The 19,657-nt window shown below is 41.9% G+C and overlaps 1 protein-coding gene across 2 annotated transcripts in view; it reads right to left on the reverse strand.

Annotated features, from left to right (window-relative positions):
- Positions 1-7,425: 7,425 nt before the first annotated feature.
- Positions 7,426-19,657, reverse strand: part of TGS1 (trimethylguanosine synthase 1) — a 29,116-nt gene continuing 16,884 nt past the window's right edge. The window contains exons 12-13 of one of the 2 annotated variants that reach the window (XM_056332513.1): positions 19,238-19,314; positions 7,426-8,193 (exon numbers count right to left, since the gene is read on the reverse strand). In XM_056332513.1, the coding sequence (XP_056188488.1) occupies positions 8,077-8,193; positions 19,238-19,314 (194 nt within the window). In that variant the 3' untranslated portion in view covers positions 7,426-8,076. The remainder of the gene's footprint in view (positions 8,194-19,237; positions 19,315-19,657) is intronic. The other variant, XM_056332515.1, reaches the window with a different exon arrangement.

The following is a 19,657-nucleotide window of genomic DNA, read 5'->3' on the forward strand; positions in this document are numbered from 1 at the left end:
GACAGACAGACATAGAAATAAGGAGAAGCAGCACAGATGGCTAGCAGTGATTATTTTTTAATTTTTTTTAGCTCCTGTTGGCCCTCCAGTTCTTCCAGCTAGACAGCATTGGGATGCTGAGCTGGGGTTCTGTCCCTGGGTAAGATACTCATTATATCTAGGTATCTCTAGATTAGTAGTTTAATTTGGACCAAGAACACATTTTTAACATTAATTTTGTGGTTGCCCCCTTGCCCCCCTTACTGTGACTCACATTGCAATGTAGTCCTGGAGTGTGCAAGCTGGATTCTTGCCAGGGGAAGTTTAGCCAGAGGATCACTTCAATTGCCGATGCGCACCCAGCCCGCGGGACCGGATTAGAACTGGTCTGTGATAAAATCCCAGAGGTGCATGCTGCACGGAGCCTCTGTGCTGCATGACTTGCTGCTTTCTTGCTTGCTTACTACTAGCTGTAGTAACCCCTCCTGCATGGCTGGAGACTGATTTTGGGATTGGAATCTGGGTTGCCTTGGTAGGAAGGCAATATGACAGAAAGAAAACTGGGAATCTCTCCTTGGCTACCAGGAAGGGATTTGAAGCTCACACCATCCATGGTACCAAGCAGGGGTTCACCTAGAATAACCAGGCATCAGCAAGAAGTCATGACTTCAAAACTTCTGTTGTATACTCTTACACATGTTGTTTCTTCACAGGTCTCTGTGTTAACCCCCAATGGTCTTAGCAAATACATTTTATAGTGCAAGCAGCAAGATGTGCTTTGCTGTTTTCTCTTATGACCAGAAAACTAACAGTTACCTCAGTGGCTAAGTATCACCACCTCAGGCCGCTGACTCATTTTGACCTATTTTTAATGAAAAACTAACCAGGAAAGGACAGCACAGGTGCTAGCCTGCATAGATGGGGGCTAGCTGCTAGGTGCACTGCCTCCTTCCCTTGGCTTTTTTGAGACCCATGGGGAGCTTGAAGCGTTTCAGATGCTGTGAAGAGGGTACCCCGTAGCATCCTGCTGCCTGTTCAGGTCACATTGGCCAGTTATCCTTTACCACCAGCACAGGACAGCTGGCTCCCAGGCCTACCAGCTGAAGCAGCTGGGGTATTTTTTTAAATGCAGTTTGTCTGGTGTGCTATAGCACTTGGAATTCCTACTGTGGCCAGCACGGAGCAGCTTGTGCATTTACTTCCTCTGGGATAAGCTATGCAAAATGATACTGCTGGTGGGGATCCTAGCATTGCTGCTCAGCGTGTAGTCTCAAAAACATGACTTGATACCTGTCACCAAGGTCATCAGATTGCTCTTCTCGTGTAAATGAAAAACAAAGTTCCCTGCATGGCCCAAAAAGCAATATGAAACTCATATGGCAGACAAAGAGAGGAAAGGAAGAGGCAGTGTTTGCTTAACCTGAACTCCAGCAGGAATCTGATCTTTCCTTAATACTGCTTTATCTAAGTTACAGCAAATTGCCATGGATTTTGCCATTCCTCTTTGCTCACGATGGCCCTGCTGTGCAAGGTGTCTTTAGCCTCAGCAAACCTGTGCAGTAATCCAGCTCTGCTCCCAGGCATTCCTTCAAACACATGCACTATCCTGGGCACGACAATCTGCTTTTTCTTTCTCTCTTAAAACTCACGAACGTTCTCCAAGGCCCGATACCTGTAAACTGTGATCTATAAATTTTGGCTCTTTTTATTTCTCACCAAAGCAGTTGAGTTCCAAGCTGGGACCCACCGCTCCCTGGCATGTCTTCTGGCCATTTTCCCAGGTCCCTCATCCCCACCATGTATCGTGTCTGCCCATGCGCACTGAGCTGGCCACTCAGGTTCACTTCTCTCATGGTTTATGGCTGCCAAACAGCTGCTCACCACTTGTTCCTCCTCTGGGCTGAGTTGAGATCATGAATCTTCTAGGGGTTTTTAAGTCTTCTATGCGGGCATAGCTCAAATTTCCAGCTAACTGCAGTGTTAATTTTGCCAAATTGGCCAAATTGGATTTCTTCGTGGCAGACCTTGATTCCGCAGCCTCCATGTTCATTTGTGAATTGCTTTTCTACTTGAAAAGAGATTAAATGATTTCTCCACTTTGAATTTTTATAACAAGTGACAATACTTTTGGATTAGGTCATTTTTTGCATGAACTGAGAAAATAAATGTGCAAGAAGCCAGACTATTTCTTACTTTAACATTTAAAATAAATGCCCCATTCTCTAAAAAAGCTGATAAATCAGAGCAGCAGCAGAGACAAGCAGCATTGCTAGTCCCAAATGCTAAAGAATCATGTCAGCCTCTCTCCATTCCTATGCCTCAGGCCAAAGCATGAGATGGACCTGCCTACAAAGCAATTGCAAAATAGGTTTTGGACATTCTTATCTGATTTCTGAACTATTATAATGCATCCAGGTCTTGCTTTTGTGTCAGCTGTTTTTATTTATTTTTTTTTTTAACTGCAAGGACTAGATTTTTTTTAGATGAAAGCTTGGGGTATTTTTCATACAATGCTCTTTACAAGCTGCAGAAAAAAAACAAAAGACTGCCAGAAAAGTCACAAAACTTGGCAGCAAGAGGCAGAAGTGGACACAAGCAGTCTGTCTTGCAGGACCTACAATCCAGGCACTCAGCTCTGCAGCCTGAACACGGCTCCATGGGCCCTGTGCTCCGTCCTGCTCCCAGTACGTGGCTCGCTCCTGAGCCACGGGGAGCCCTTGCTCATGTAAGACGTCCCGCTCTGTATTACATGACCACAAAGGTTGTTCTCTAACCTGAACCTCTTCTAGACAGGGTTAATTAATACCCTGACAGGCAATTTCAGTATTAGGTGAAGAACTTCCACAAGACTCACTTTTCATGGGAGAACCAGGCTTTTTCGTGCCAAACCCCCACGCTAAAGGCACTTCCTGGAGCTGTATCCAGGGGTTCCCCGCACAGCTGCTTCTTGGGGAACTCCAGCTTCTGGTTTGGGCACCATTGCTTTCCAAAAGTACACATCCGAGCCTGAGCTGCAGATAACATTGTGCCTGTTGGGAACATCCAAACACCCTGATGTCCAAGGGAAGCCCTTGGATCAGCCCAGCTGCGACCTGTATCCGTGGATATCATTCCCGCACCGGCACAGGCTTTGGCACTGGCAGCCCCCCCTGGGTGACTGTTTGGGGCGATGGGCTCTGCCAGTTTGGAGTTTTCTTGAACAAAGCTGTCTGTGTTTAATATTCCTAGGCAGACTTTCAGAGTAAGTGCGTGTGCACCGGGAGAGCAGGCTGCACAATTTGCTCCCGTTTGACATAATCATAGGCTGTCCTGGCACCTGGAACAATTTAATGAATACCTTAGGATGGGTTTTGCTGTCAGATCATAATACCACATTTCACAAAAGCTCTTGCCACTGTCACCGTCACTGCCTGACACTGTGACAATGTGAAGAACCCCCAGAGCTCTAGGTAGCGGTGCACTGATACGAAAAACGTATTTATTCAACCTGCACCAACCATGCAGTGGAATATCATCTTTGATGCCCATTCTTTGGCCATGTTTTTTGGATAAAAGACTGGGGAAAGCTATTCCATTACTCCCAATACACCAAAGTTGCACTGTGAGCCTCTTAACTCATGTTTACACAGCGCTAAAGCTCTGGTGATGCCATGGCACTCTTCTAACAAACCACAAGGTTTTCGCAAGAAGGTTGCAGCGCAGCCTTGAGAAAAAGGAAGAAAATTAGTTGAGCCACAGAGACAGGAAGGATCACACCGTCACCAAACCCAGACTGCCTCCAACAGCATTTTTTTTTCCTCAGTGGTCTGAGAACCCAGAAACCCAGAGCAACATTTCGGGTTTTCAGTGAAGCCTGTGCTGCTGGGAAGCGCTTTGAATCTCACTCTGGTTTTGGAACATCACAAGGTGACGGGGCAAGACCTCAGAGACGTGCCGAAAGGAAGAGCTCAGAAAATGCATTCGTATGAGATGTGAAGAAGGGCACACAAGAAGCTGATGGCAAAACCATGCTCCCTGACACCCAGGTTACCCTGTGATCACATGTATTAAAGACACCAATCCTTGGGTCTTTATATGGAGAAGTCCGGGGCCAACTCTTAGGTAGCAGGGGCATTGCAGGGGGTGATTTGCAGAGCCGTGTGTGCCGTTCAGCTGGGAAACCCTTGAGCAGAGCCCAGCTGCTGTCACAGCTCCCAGGTGGGCTGCTGCCCTCCCCACCTCTGCCCCTGGGCAACAGCCATACTCACACCATCACTTAGGCACTACCAAAGCTTTGGGCATCTTTAAGAGACACCACAGGGCCATGCTGAGTAGAGGTGGAAACCAAACCCTGGGGTGGACAAGCCCTGTTTGCAGACAGCCTTTTCTCCTGTCCCTTGCCTGCATGCCTGCAGCTGGGATTTTCACTCCTTGGGTAAATCTCCACACTTCAATCGCTCCAGCTGGTTTTGCCATTCCTGTTGCTTCCTTTCAGCTAACCATGACTACTGCAGCCTCCCCACTAAAACTTTTTTTTTTTTTTAATGTTGTTGTTTGGTGGGGTTTTTTTGGTATGAATTATTTTGGGCATTTGGGGGACTTCACATAACTGAATCAACACAGCATCACTCTTACAAGTACTTCCCCAGAGCGTGTGTATGGATAATGTTCTGCCCCAATGGAGGAGCTGGGCTGCTTGACAGCTTCCTCATCTGACAGCTGGAACACGAGAGGGTCTGAATCAATTTCAAGCCTGGTTTTAGAGCATTTAGTCCTTTGACACTACACCATACACTTGCAAAAATATTTGTTCTGTACAAATTTTGTACAGAAATCTAAAACTTCCTCGCCACTGGAAAGGAACTGTTTTTATGGGTTTTTTTAAGTATTCTGGACTACAGCAAGATATTCCAGTGGCAGGAATACTAAGATATCTCTGTTGGAAAGGCTATACTAGCAATGGTAATTTAGTTCACACTAAGTGTGTCAGGATTACCCTCCTTGGTATTGGGAGGTGGGACGATTTGCATGTGAAGGTAGGACAGTTAAAGCAAAGGGTGAGTATGAGACATGTGAAAACAGAGAGTAAACCAAGTGAAAATGACCCAATTTTCTACTGATTTGTTCAATGAGTTCCTGCAAGTAATTTTTTCCTTCTGCTATTTATGGGGTTTCCCTCTTCTAAATGTTACTACGGTCACTGTGGTGTAACAGTAATTTGTTTATATAACCCCCGAGTTGCACATACAGGCCCAGATGGTATTTCAGAACCACTACACTTGGGGAAGATTTTCTAAAACCTGTACATTAAAACTTCATGGAACAGTGATTTTTCATCACAACACTAGTGAGGCCTCCTTCAGAGAAGGGCACAACACTAACTGTCCTGCCACGAAGAGACGGTTGCTCAGCCCTGATGCTCTGCTGAGGTCCCCTTGAACCTGCAATTAGGCTTCAGCCTTGTAACACACTTGTTTCAGCTTCATGTTCCATTACTTCTCTTCATACCAAGCACCAGAAAAAAACCCTGATGGGCTTGGTTTAATATTGGGTTTAATTAAGATAAACCTAAGAAATCAGGAGCTCAAAAGCACAGTGGAAAGTATAAAACCGTATGTACTTATTGCATTTAGTTCAAATATTAGTTAAAAAACCAAACCAAACACCTCTGTGTTTTTCCTACAGCTTATTCTGTGGCTCAAAACTGGTAAAAGACCAAACCTCTACGAGCAACATAACTTCTTTGTAGCCTAATGTATCATATGCAAAATACTACTTGAATCCCCAAAACCTATTAAAACTCTGGGCATGAGATGTCTAGAAATTTAACTGTGTCTCAGCCCATGTTAACTTTTTTCCTACGATATAAAACAGAATGCTCTACAAAAACCTCATATTGTGAATGAAGCTGTCCTCCATGAGGTGTTTGTTGCTTGAAATCACGAACATCAGAGTAAAAATACTTGTAGATGTTATTTTAGGTTTAACAGATTGACTGATTCACAGCCCTGGGGAACTTCACCTGTTCTGTGCAAGAACACGTATCACAACCCAGCAGAGTGTATTCTGACTTAAAGCTGTATCGTACTTGTGGGTTACAGAGAGGAACAGCCATGAACAAGGATATTCTGCTTTTGGTGCCTCATGTGTTTGCAAAGCTCAGCAGCGACCTTTGATAATCGTTCCTTTTTACCAGTATGTTCATCATATTGGAAATAAACATTAAACCAGTAAATGTTGTACCTCTTCTGCCCTATTTCAGCCTCCACATTTTGGATACTGGGCACTGAACAAAATCAGACTACTTCCCTGAAGGTAAAAGTAAATTCACTGGTATTTCCCCCACAGACCCTCCTTTTACAGAAGCAGCATCAGCAAGGCCGCAAAATGCTTCCAAAGCTACTCAACTTTAGCGAGGGAAAGAGGAAAAGAATAAGACAATGGTATTTCAGTAAGCAGCAATAAGCCAAATACAGCCGAATTTTAGTGTACAGAGTACTGTGACATACACAGTATAAATTATTCAACTGGCCTCACGACCCTCTCAGGTTTTTTTAGTAGCTTGCAGAGAAAGTTTAACAGCATCATTACATTCATGCACCACTGCTACAGTAGGTTTGGACCTCCTGTAATACTAGCGTTCTTGCCAACCTCCCCTGCCTCATAGTAGCAAACATTTAAGGAATACTGAAGAGGGGGTAATTTTTCTTTCCTTTATGGTTCCTTTTAAATATTGACACAGAGGCTGGCACTATCACAGCACTTCCTCCTTGCTGTAGTAAAGTGGCAAATCACAGCGATGCAAATTCTTAAAAGTAATCCAAAACACCTTACATGAAGCATGGATGTTAACAGTCTTTAAGAGCTCAGCACTTGTCTGGTACTGGATGGACAGTAAAGTTAAAAAAAAATTATCTCTCAAGTGCTATTTCACTGCATTGCAAATCTGCACTGAGTCAGGTTGCATATGTGTTTTTTAACATCCCATACACACACAAACACTTTGACCTCCCAACTGATTTGAGGAGTTGGATTTCATTCTTTACAGGGGCAAAAGAAAAAAAACAACTCTTATTTGGTTATTCTGTAGTTTTGTTTGTCAGCACTAATGCATCGTTTAGCGCTTAGTCTCTGCTGCCCTCCAAGCTGAGGAGAAGCACTAATTTGTTGTCTTACAAACTGTATTGCTACACTCTTACTCAAAGTATCTCTTGGGTACCTACCGTAAGTGCATTTTAGTGAGAGTACCACACCCATGCCCTTAGATGCTTGCCTCTTTTTCGGCTTGGAGAAGTACCCAAAAGCCACTCTTCCCCCCCAAACCCCCGAGTAGGAGCACAGACCCCTTCCCAGGGTGAGCGGGGCTCTCTCTACCCTTCCTAAAGCCTATGCAAGGATCCAAAAGGGTCACAGAGGGGGAACACACACATACCCATCTGGTTATTGAGACAAACCTCCAGTCAGAAGGTTTCTTCAACATATCTTTGTAACAGAGAGCTCACAAGGAGGAAAAAAATCAGTAACAAAAGCCAGAGGGTAGAGGCCTGCTGCCAGCCACACACACGCCCTGCTCTCTCCCTGTAACAAGGGAGTACTCACCGTGCAAAATGCGTGGACCTTCATCCTACAAAGAAAACTCAAAAAGGTTTCCCAGTGAGCATGTAGCCAGACGTTAACCTCTGGTGGTGTACCTGACTGTCAAATTCCACCTGATGTTCAGGCACTTTTGTTTCTCAAGCACAGACAGCAGTTCTTGACACGTGGTGGCTTTCAGGCTATTCTTTTTGACCCTCTGAATGCTCAAAATCAGAGCAATTAATTACAGAAGCAGCACACGTGAGAGCTGCAAATCCCGAACTCCTCTTCAACTGTTTTTTTCAATAGTTGGAGAACCTTGCAAGACTGCATTTTATAAAGACCTTTCTTCCTACAGCTCCATTATGTTTACAATTTTGTCAAAATTATTATAAAACATTTATTGACAGCAGCAATAAACAGTACAAATTTATGTAAACAGAAATTAAAGCAGAAAATTAAGACATTTTTGACCAGCCAGCTGTACAAAAGCTTAAGCAAAGCAGCAGTAAGGGAGGCTGGGTTTGGAAGAATCCACAGATTTTAGGAGATGTCATGCCTTATTAGATCACCAAAATAAGCTGTTATGGTCTTCAGTTTGTTGTTGAGAAAATTTTGTTCTATTTCAACTTTCCCTCCTGGCCCTGCTAAGGAAGCCACCTGAAAAAGAACAAAAAGCAAATCAATCAGTGCACAGGAAATAAGAGGCAAAACCCCAAACATTTTATACATTCATGAAATATCACATAAAACACATCTTTGCTCTTAATATTGGTGACAAAGTCCTTGGCACCTAATGCCTCTGGTTTCCCTTTCCATATCTCCTTTTACTCACAGAAGTCGTTCATAGCATTCTTGTGACTGAAAAGTCCCCCTCCCCCCAAGTCATGAAAATAAGAGGACTTCAGAACTAAAGATAAACACTCATGGTTCCACATGCCGTGGTGCTGCGGAGAGATACGGTAGACTCCGGTTTGGAGGGTATTTGGCATTTGAGACACCCAGTGGTGGCAAAAAGCAAGCTGTAAAGTGTGCTGTGAAAGTGTCAAACCCCCAGGTTTGGGGGGAAGAGTAGAACCAAATCCTGGACCAAAGCATAAAGGTTGCAGTGAAGAGGGGCAGCGGGGGGTGTGTGTGTGTGGGTGGAGGGGACATGACAATCACAGAAAACTAAACAGGCAGAAAAGCTCACAAAAAACAACTACAGTTTTTTGTTGCTGCTATTGCAAGAACAACAACAAAAAGGTGTCATGCTCAGTGGAGTCTCAGTGTTGAGGGTAAGGCTGCAGGCAGCTGAGTAACTGCAGGCAGGGAGAGCCCCTCAGCCAGCACCGGCCCCAGCTCTCGTGTTTACGATCACTGGAGTGCGAATTTCACTGTTCACGCTCTGTTGACTGAGGCCGGTGCACACCTTTAATGCTTAATGATTACAGACAACATTTTGCAGCGGACTTTGCATTTTAGACTGAAGCAACAATACTTTCTCCTCTCCACGATGGCTAGTATGACCCCTCTGAAGGATGACAGCCATACAAGTTACTGATCTCTCACCGGGACAGACTGCACAGATGGAAGGAAGAGAACACTAAAACCAAGCATTGACTGCTTTCCGCCCCCCCATCACGGACCCCGAGGACCTGTGCTACAGTGGGGATCCCTGCTCCACAGTTCTGCTCCCTGCTGCTGTTTTCCCTGCCTGCTGCAGGAGAGCTATTTCTGTATTTCCCTATGCAAGGAAATTTCCTGAGCAGACAAAGCGATCAAGGTCTGCAAGCCTGCAGCAGATTTTAACTGATCTTCAAACCAAGAAGTCTGTGATACTCGCAGCTGAAACCTAAAAGTTCAGGTTGCACTATTAACACTTCTAAACTCCTTTGAGACTTGACTCTGTAGTGCAGGTTTAAATATAAACATGCTGAACTTCCTCTGTTTTACTGTAAGTAAAAAACCAGCCTACTAGCAGAAGGAAATAACAGATTAATCTAAATTATACTGTGAACTTTTATTAACTTGCCCAGAAAATTACTACACTTATCTAAATCAAGCATTTACTTTTCTGTTTTTTTGGGTTTTTTTTGTTTTTTTTTTTCCTTCTCCCTTTTTGTTTCTGCAAATGAAAACAGAAGCATGAGTGGTTTCTTCATCCTTCAATTTGATGTTAATAGGAAAAAAATCTCCTCGTTCTTGTCAAAGAGGAACCTGCCACTTAAGTAAAAAAGCAGAAGCTGGCTGACTTATAAATAGCACAAAGAATCTGAAATTGGCAACTGATCAGGAATGTTAATTTTACAACTTATCTTTTCTTACTTGAAATTCTAAAAGAAGTTAACATTGTGGGGCTACCCACTATTTTTTTCTAGGAAGACATGTAATTTCATACTTTTAATTTATTATGAACAGAAAGCTGGAAAGTTCCTTCCAAAAAGCGTTAGAGACTTCATACTTTATAGCCAATGTTGTTTAAGTATTCTCAAATATTAATTGCATTAGTCAACTTGATATAGGAATACTGAAGTTACTGTCTTGGGGTTACATACTCCCATTTTCAGCACACAACTGGTGTCACTACGATATTTAAGTATGACTAATGCATTGACATTAAACACAAGTGTTTACTAAATATTTCTCTTAGAAGTAAAGCAAAATGCTTCCACAGCAGTGCAGGCAAATGCTGCTCATCTGCTGAGGGGTGGCATCCACTGAAGGTCACCTGAGAAGTTAGATATGCCGGGTCTAGTTTGTTAAATCCAGGATAACCAAGACTAATTTCTAACGACTACTAAAAGTATTTGATAAACCCAAAGGTGACAAAAACCTAAATAAGCACACAGGAGCGTAAGCTCCACAGGGACGGATCTGGTACTGCATGTTCCTCACCGCCCCCCCCCCCCCCCCAATATTCAGAGGAGAGAGATGCAAATCCTCTGTGATGATGCTTATTTGTAAATTGCTGGAGGTTGCAAATTTAATTATGTAGGAGTTGCCAAGTTTTCCTCAGAAGGGCTCACTCAGCCCCGACTGTGTAATGAGGGAAAGCTGCCACATACCAAGCTTCTTCAGAAAGGTGCCAGTTTGGTGGAGGGACACCCTCTAAAAATAACAGCAGACTGAGTAACGATGCTTTGAGAAAAACAAAGGTGCTCACCTATTTTTAAAAATACCAACACACATCTCCTGTTTTTGCAGTAAGCTACAACGGTGAATACAGAAAAGCTTCTTAATTTCTTTTAAAAACTGGACTAGTCCAGTATTCGCTTATTTTGCATTTTCCTGTGCAAATATGATGATTTCCAGCTGGCAACTCTCCTCATCCTGGTTTGTTCTGTAGCCCAAACCCACATACTCAGGTGGGCAGATTGCTTTTGTTGCACTGGGTAATTCTGCACGTGCCACACACCTCCCTGGGCAGCAGCAAAGGATGCAGCTTCTCTTAATGCCTCCCTGCATCCCTCTCACCTGGATGCTTCATCCTCCAGTTCAGCGACTGCTGATGGAAATAGTTGACAACTAGACACTGCCACAGAGCATTAAAAAAGTAGCCAGCAGGTTTGATCTCAAGTTTAAAATAGGAGACATCCGAAGAGAGATAAGTAAAGGGAAACAAACACGGAAGATTACTTCAGGAGCACAAGCTGCTGAAGATGGAAACTTGCCTTATACAGTTCAGGTACCTTTTTGACCTCGCTGGTTTTCCTGCTGGCCTTGCAGGTTCTTTATCATACTGAAATTCCTTTAGTAAAGGAATTCCTATCTGTTCCAGCCACCAACTAAGGTGACTGTGGATAAAAAGCTTATCATAATTTTTTTCCCCACTCCAAGAAACTTCTGGGGTATAAGAAATACAAGCTTTTCGGCTTGATAGGCAGTCACACAAGAATACTGTGTTAAATTTAATTTTACAGGACACTAGTAAAAAGAGGAGCCTCCTCCCCCTGCAACCAATCTAAAGGCTAGGGGGGGAAAAAAATATCCCACTCTCCCAGAAAAAAAAAAAAAAAGGCAATGGTACTCTTTACACTGAATGTAATAAAATGCTCTCAGAAAGAATTTTTCAAAATGTACAGGCCTCCAAGTGAATTATGCCACTGCCAAGGCAGTGCTGCCACTCTTTGACAGGCCAGAGATTTTTTTTTTTCTTTAGCTCGGAGGTAGGCAAACTATAATGCAGTATTCAAGTGCTACGAGCTGTAGGAAGACTGAAGTCCAGAGGTGTCTGGATACTGGAGGTATCTTCTGGCTTTTTCTTTTAATCAAGGACTGCAAACAGATTGAGTTTAAAGTGGGCAGTGTAAAAGTTGCCATTATTAACATGATAGTCACAGCTGAAGTGTAAGCAATTATGTTCACTTAGAAATTACCAGCCTCCAAAACACATCAACCAGTGTCTTTTACCTGCCAGCTCCCCTAACATTCAAGTATCCCAAAAATACAATCAAATTAATCTGAACTCATTGCCTGGCCTCTCAACTCCCTGCTTTGCTCACTGTTATATTTACTCCTAAATAAACACAATGTTGCTTGGCAGGTCCCATTTGGCTAGGCCTCCAGTCTAAGATCACAGCTAAATGAACAGGACCAGTGGTATTTTTACTAGTCTGCCTCCCGCCAAGTTTATTAATTCACAGAGGTTACCATATATTCTTTTATCAAACTGATCTCTCTGGTATGATTTTATGTTCTCTGAATGACACCAGAGAGAATGAAAACAAATAAACGAGTTTTACCCATCTCTGCATTCCCCTTCATTGGCCAGTCATTTGTAACAACTGGACTTTAAAAACAGAAATACAGCAAGCATCTTCCCATCCAGGCACTAGACTTGCAGACAACAACGCTTCAGTGTCTAACTGTAGATTCTCTCAAAATGGACAACAAAGATTAGGTGGGAGCAAAAGGAAGAAAAAAAGAAAAGTACCTGCATGATGTGTATTCTTTCTATGACTATCAAGGTCAAGAACACTTTCCTTAATTCTAGGCTTAGGGAATCACCCAACACACTGACAAGGAACAAAAGGTAATTTGTATCTTCTGGCAGCATTTGGAATATAAGCCAGATCTGAGACACAAACGTTTAGGATAGTACAAGCTCCAACAACAGTAAAATTTCACTAAATTAGGCATAGCTATCACAAACAACAAAAAACCCAACCATCTCCAAAACCCAAACCCATGAATCTACCCAAATTCTGAAGTTTGGCACCATTCATCAAATCTTCAAATAGTAAAGATGCACACAAAGTTTTCAATAAACAGGAAGAGGTCTGAAAAGTGACTGCTAAAAAAAAAAAAATAGAAAAAATTATCAACAGCGGATAGACTAAGGTAAACCTTTCCCAGCCTCCCACGCTGCTTCTGTTTTTAAAAACACAGTATTCTGAGTAAATAAATGCAGCCTGTAAGATCTTCATAGCAGGGACTGAGTTATAAACCTATACAACACCAAGCAGACTGCTGGTAGGTCAGCTCATAATGGGTGAAACTACAAACTGGCTGGTAACAAATAAATCACTAGCTAGTTTAAGTGGAAAGAGATTGCAAATTTGCATTACAATCCCAATATACAGTTCCAGTTAACTGGTAGGAATTACATGGGAGAATACCATAAATAATATAAACGGAAGAGCATGTGCCTGTGAACACCTTGCTAGTGCGCAGCATTTATCACTTCCCACTGGATCTCCCACATATCTGTGAAATGTTGCACCACGTCCACCACATGCCTGCTTTCACACAGCGCATCCTCCCAATGCCACTGCTGTTGCACCCCCAGGCAGTACACCCACTGTCCCATGCTCCTCAAAAGCTGGATTGGCTCCCCCTCTCAGCAAGCTTTAAAGGACGCAGATATTTTTGAAAATTCTTTCATCCATCAGAATGATGTGTTCATGGAGAACGCAGGCTGCAGTGCTACAGTCTTGACTAATGTTCAAAAAAACCCCAGTCTTGACTGAAAGTTAAGACAGAAAGGCATTTTCCTTTGCACAGGCTTAAGTTAAAACCCTTGAGGTGCTCTCTAAGGTTTTATGGACATGGAAAACCACCTCCTGCAGGTGACTTACTGTTAAGTTATCTGCAGCCATCTAAAAAACCCCATCAACCTGACAATGTTTTGCCCGTCATGCCTTTCTGCTCGTAATTTTAAACACAGGTATCTTGTTTGGTCTGTCAAATTTACAGAATTATGGTTGACATGGATAGCAATCAACAATTAATAGTTCTCTTAACCATCAAATTTATGTTAGGAATTTACTTCAATTCTGAAGTGTAAAACCTTGTATATGGTTTGATGAAGAAATACTACTCAGACATGGTTAAAAGAAAGAATATTATTTGACACATTACCCAAAAAGAAGCACTTCTCTCCCTCCATTACCCTATACTATCATAAGAGCTAAAAATAACTGCCTGAAAAAGGGGGCATTTTGCAGAAATTTAATAGCAACTCTAACAGGAAAAGGCATTGTTTCAATAAATAAACCAGTTCCTGTTTATGAAACTGGAACTGTATTAACAGTGGATTGTGCGGTAGACTCACATTTGGAAGAGGGGCTGCTTTTTCAGTCATTCACTTTCAACAAGGTCTTGACACTTTTTTTTTTTTTTTTTTTAAATTAGTTTTTCTCATACCCCATACCACCAAGAAGCCTGCCAGTGCCAAAACTGTAGAGGAAGTTAATAGGGCCCATGATGTGACTTCACAACATGGTGGCTGTCACTGAGCAAAGCCACAGTGTCATATCCTTCCTAGTAACCTGTATTCAAGCTTCAACTCGCCTACACAGAGAGAAGCTTCTGGACAGTGGCAAATACTTCTCAAATTGTCTTGTTTCTTCCTCTTGCTACATGCTGGATCTTGGATAGGGCAAAACTTTTCTAACTCAAAAAGCTCTCAAATCTAATAATAACTGGCCATTTTACTCTCAGAATCTTCTTCAACTAGCAAAGTCACTTGTATTTGGACTTAAGGGTAGACCAACATTATTCTAATAGATTTGCCTTCTCTGCTGTAAGGATCGTAAAGATTTAAATGTTATCTGAAAATTGGCCTCCATTATCCTGCTGTTTTGATATACTAACACACGATGCAAAATCAAAAATTGCATTACTGTATGCTCGAGATGTTAAATCTGCAACATTTCCAGCAGCTAAAAATCAGAGAGACTTAAAAGATAATCCCATGGTAAATAAATATAAGATTTTCTTTTTGCTAAAAAAGAAAAATCTGTTTCTGAATTATACCACTATCTGTAAATTTGTAGAATATGACTGTCTTCAAGGAACAGCGAAGAAGTTTAGGATAATCACTGATGCACAATACAGTATCTGAGCAGTTAACCATCCATGGTCAGGGTAATAAACTCCTGATTTCTGAGTACTCCATCTCTCACACTTGGCTAGGCTGGTAAGGAAGCCAATAAGGTCAGCTGTCTCGCAACGTATCAGGTCACCAACATTTTAGGCTCATCAGTTTACTGGGGGGACTCATCACGCAGCCTGACTCCACTCTGACCACCTGTGAGAGAACAATACTTCAGTGGCAGCACTCACATGGCTTACAAAAAAAAAAAAGTCTGGAGCATCACTACATTAGTAGGTGAACACATAGGAGGAGATGTTTTGGTATCTTACGCAGTCAAGTATGCGTTCTGCACGAGGAGAAAAGAAGCTATTCCACCCTTAAGAAGGTCTTAGAGCAACAAATCCCAGGCTGCTCCTCCTCCTCTGCTGCAAATACTAACATATAGAAGTATTATCTGGTATAGAAAACAGTTTGTGCAAGAGATTGGGCTTCTTGGGATGAGTCCTGGTCCACGAGGTGAGTAAACCCTCCCATTCAGCACAGTGAGACAGAGCACAGCTTGCTAAACACTTCATAACAACATTTAATCATTGTGTTTCAACACGGTTGCTTCTCAAGTCACTCATGGAGATCTCTGTTAAATTCTGCTGGAGTATTAAGACCTAAATGTAGGATCTCCTGCAGAGACCAGCTTTCTTCCCCTTGATCTGGTGGAAAGGAACCAGCCAAGAACTGGAAGGATACTGGGGAAGGCTGAGCATTCCTTGACTGCAGGTTCCCAGATGCCAGTAGGGTAATTCAACAGCAAAGCAAGGGGAAGAAATTAATTTTCATCCAAATTTTGCCAAGGCATGTGTGTTCATACACTTTTTTTTTTTTTAATATCATCAGCTTAAATTAGTACCATTCTCATAGAAGGCAAGAACAGTTTTCAGCTACCAAAGTATTTATCAAGTGTTTTCACTTCATTTTGCTGTGGTGTAATTTCAATTTAAATATTAAAGCCTATTTAAAACAGTGATTTCTAGTTCTTTCCTATTTTGTGGGAAATTAAGTAGATCAAATTTTTTGTTTTGCTTTCCAAAAACACCACTGGCAGGCAAATAGAAGTTTAGCCCCCCAGAACTGAAGCAGTACTAATATACTTCTGACTGGTAGTTTCTACAACTTCTTTCTTATCCCCCCCCCCCCCCTTTTTTTTTTTAAAGGATGTGCAAAAACCTTAAAAGGAATAAAAGACTCTGATAAAAAGATGCTGCAAATAGATGGGTATCAACAAGGGTGTCACACATGAGCTACATAATAGGCACTATTAAGAAAACTTTTTTTTATGTAGGTGTACACACCTGTGTATATATGTATAATAATTCATGGTTATTCCTTAAGTAGAAAGAACATTTGGAAGGTTGATTTGACCTTACAAATTTTGTAGCAAGTACACACTTGTAAACAAGGAGATTTGATGCAAGTAAGGGAATTACTTCACGTTTCTTGTAAATGCACCAACCATATTCCACTGGTTCGCGGCTCCCTCTCGAGGCAGAAGTACAGAAGATCATTTCTCCTCCACCTAATCTCGGTGAATTTTTTAAGGGAATTCAAAGAACCTCATCTCTCTCTACAAGGCTGACTACACAGAAAAGGCTGCGCCTGCAGACATAATAAGCACTGGTTCTGCAATAAAATCATGCAGAACAAGGCTGGATGTCTTGCCTACCAATAAGGCAACCCAGTCCTCCAACACAGCTAGGTAAGGTCATCTACCACCTGCTTTCACACCAGCAGCAGGATCCCTATTGTATGTTAGCTATCTAACTGTAAAAAGCAGCATGTATTTTCCACTCAATTTGCACCAACTTAACTAAAGGTTAAACAGTATTTTTATTGTAAGGTTGCTTCTAACTGCTGTGCATTTATTTCCACTTCTGCTTGAGATCACTATCAGACAAGCAAACTTGCACTGATATACTGGCTTACAGTCAGTGTATCATCTTTATGAAGGTTTGCAGTGGCAATTAAGTCAGCTTCTAAATCAAATTTAGCTGAGTAAGCACACAAGCACACCTCGGTTGTAGATTCAAGCCAGTCAACAAGAGACAAGAGACAGAGTACAACTGTCACCTCACGTTAAGGATGTTAGACCACCTATTCTAGAAGTTAAGTGATCTCCAAAAGCCTTACATATGTGTATGACCACACAGAGTTAATTTTTGAGGACACAGAAGAGCCAAATCTTACATGCCTGAGTAATGTTACTACAAATCAAACTCAGGTTTTTAAGTTTCCATTCAAGCCTAAGGCATCAGATAACCTGTTCAGCAAATATTGCCTTATCCAAGCTACAGTTTTCAGGTATTTGTCTCCTGCACGAAATGTTTAAGATTTACTTCGTCAAGCTTTTACAGGCCCCTGGAGTTTATGGACTACATTCACAAGGCAAACTACACCATTACACCCTAGCAGTGGCATCCACAGGCCCTTGCCAAGGCAGCTGTTGCAGCAGAAGCTGCCCTATCCGGTCCACAAGAAAGGTAAGATGGATGAGAACTGTGCAAAGCCATGCGCAAACTGAGAAGACAATTGTCTGCACTAACCATTAGAGACCTTCAATGATAAATCTTTTTTTTTCTGGGGATTCACAGCCCTGGAAGTGTAGTGGCAGCAAATTCAGAAACTTCATTCTTAAATATAGCCAGAGCTGATGGCAGCCAAACCCATAACCAGTCTTCTATGGACCAGAGCATCCACTAAGGTCACACCTGGAACAGCCATGTTTGACACACCTCTGTCTACCCAGAATTAAGACTATGTTTCCCTAAACAGTGGGCTAGGTTTACTTGTTCCTTCCCAGCTTTCAGTTCATCAGCCTTTATTTTTTTTTCTTACGCTGGCATGATCTCTAGAGAAAGGCAAGAGGAGCCAACTTATCTTCCCAAAAGTAGCCCATAGCCTGGACAACTGAACAGAACCCAGGCCTATAGCCATGTGCCTCTAACAACAAACCCATGATCACAAAGCCATATTTTTGAGCAAAAGCAGTTACTCTTCAGCCATTTGTGTAAAGGCAAACCTGTGGATGTCCATCAAGGAACACTTAGAGCACATCAACAACATTCAGAGCCAATCAGACCAAGACGTAGGAGGTGGCAAGACACCTAACCCAACAACTAGGGGTGCCAAGCTCTCTTCTGTAGGAATAGGTGCAGGCCTGTGGGCAGTACTCTTAGATGCTTTTGTGGGAATGTAACAGAAATGCAGATGCCTTTGTCCATTTAAAAATCCAGTAAAAAGTGCTCATAAGCACAGCAGAAACCTGGTAAGGTCATTCTTTATTCTAGGAATGAAATAATTGATGAAATGCAGTGGTTAGAAGTTGAAACCAGAGAAACTCTGCTTAAAATTCAGGTCCCTGTTCAAAGATTCATAAGCCACTTTGACATTCCACCAGCCTGGAACACAAAATGAAACTGAATCATCACCCCCTGTACAAATGGTGCTGCGCATAGTACTGTCTCATAGGGTGCTAATACTCAGCCCATGTGAATTTCAGCCTGTTTCTCAAGCCAGCTGTTTGCCACCAAGGATTCTGCAAGTCACCATGTGGCTTGAGACCTTGCCTGCTTTAGTATCAGACACAGCTTTTGGAAAAGCAGGAAATAATCCTGGGAAGTTCTGCAGCATATTGCAGGTGAGCAGAACATCTCATTGCTCCCTTTGTTGCAAAAAATTACAAGATGTAAAAAACATAGAAACTAAACCAGGGGAATTGTTACAGTCATCTAATTACTTTAAAAAAAATAATCGCTAATATAAAAACTCCAGACCAGTGAAACAAATAGTGTGTTTATCGAGTCAGTGATGCATCTAACTATCTAATCACTGCAATGCAAGCAGCCCATATGGAACCACACACTTGTTTACACAGCATCGGTACCACTTCTGGTAGCATGACATTTGTTTCTTATCTACTAATCAGTGATAACAGTGATTGCAGGCTGTACAGTGATTTCCTGCAACTCAGGCATGAAGTGAAAGCCACGAAAAATTAGGACTCAGCAGCTTACCAGATAGTAAGAGCTCAATTTTTTTTTTTTTTTTTATAGTGATGTATCTGTCTGGCACTCAAGAAAGCTACTAGCTTTGGATCTTCTATAAGAACCTCCAATCTGTTGCTTTATGAAGGAACAGTATCAAAATGATGGAAATAATTTGCTACTCCCATTTCTAAATATATCAAAAGTACTGCAAACGTAGAAATCACTTAACACAAGGGTCAAACAAACCTAAAAAAACACACCACATTCAGCTGAACAGATTTAAAAGTCTTGAGTTTGTGTTTATAATACCTATGTTTTAAGCCAGCCAAGTTTTTTGTAATTACCAAACCCTTATCCAGTAACACACCTGGTCAATGTCAGCATTCCGAGGTAGAAAATACACAATATTGTTGGTGATCTTCTTTGAGAGCCTGAAAATCTCAAATGTTGAAGCCAGTAAAGGAAAAAAACCAAGAATGGGGAAAAAGAAGTTGCTTTATATTAATTAATTTTCTAAGTATGCCCCAAATTAAATTATTATGCAATTAAATTACAGCTGGCCTTCTGGGTGTGTGAATTAGATACTCTTCTAAAATGCACAAATTAATATTGTTTAAATGCAGAAACTCTATTTCACCATTACCACCCTAGAAAGCAGAAAAAAACCCCAAACCACCTCACTTTTTAAAGAAAGTTGAACTGAACTACAGACAATAATCTGAGAAATTTGAATGCAGTGTATAGCTAGTACGTTGGTTTGATACTTGTTTTCTAATCCATTTTGTGG

The sequence above is a fragment of the Falco biarmicus genome, chromosome 3 (genome assembly GCF_023638135.1).
Source record: "Falco biarmicus isolate bFalBia1 chromosome 3, bFalBia1.pri, whole genome shotgun sequence".
In the NCBI taxonomy this organism is placed as follows: Eukaryota; Metazoa; Chordata; class Aves; order Falconiformes; family Falconidae; genus Falco; species Falco biarmicus.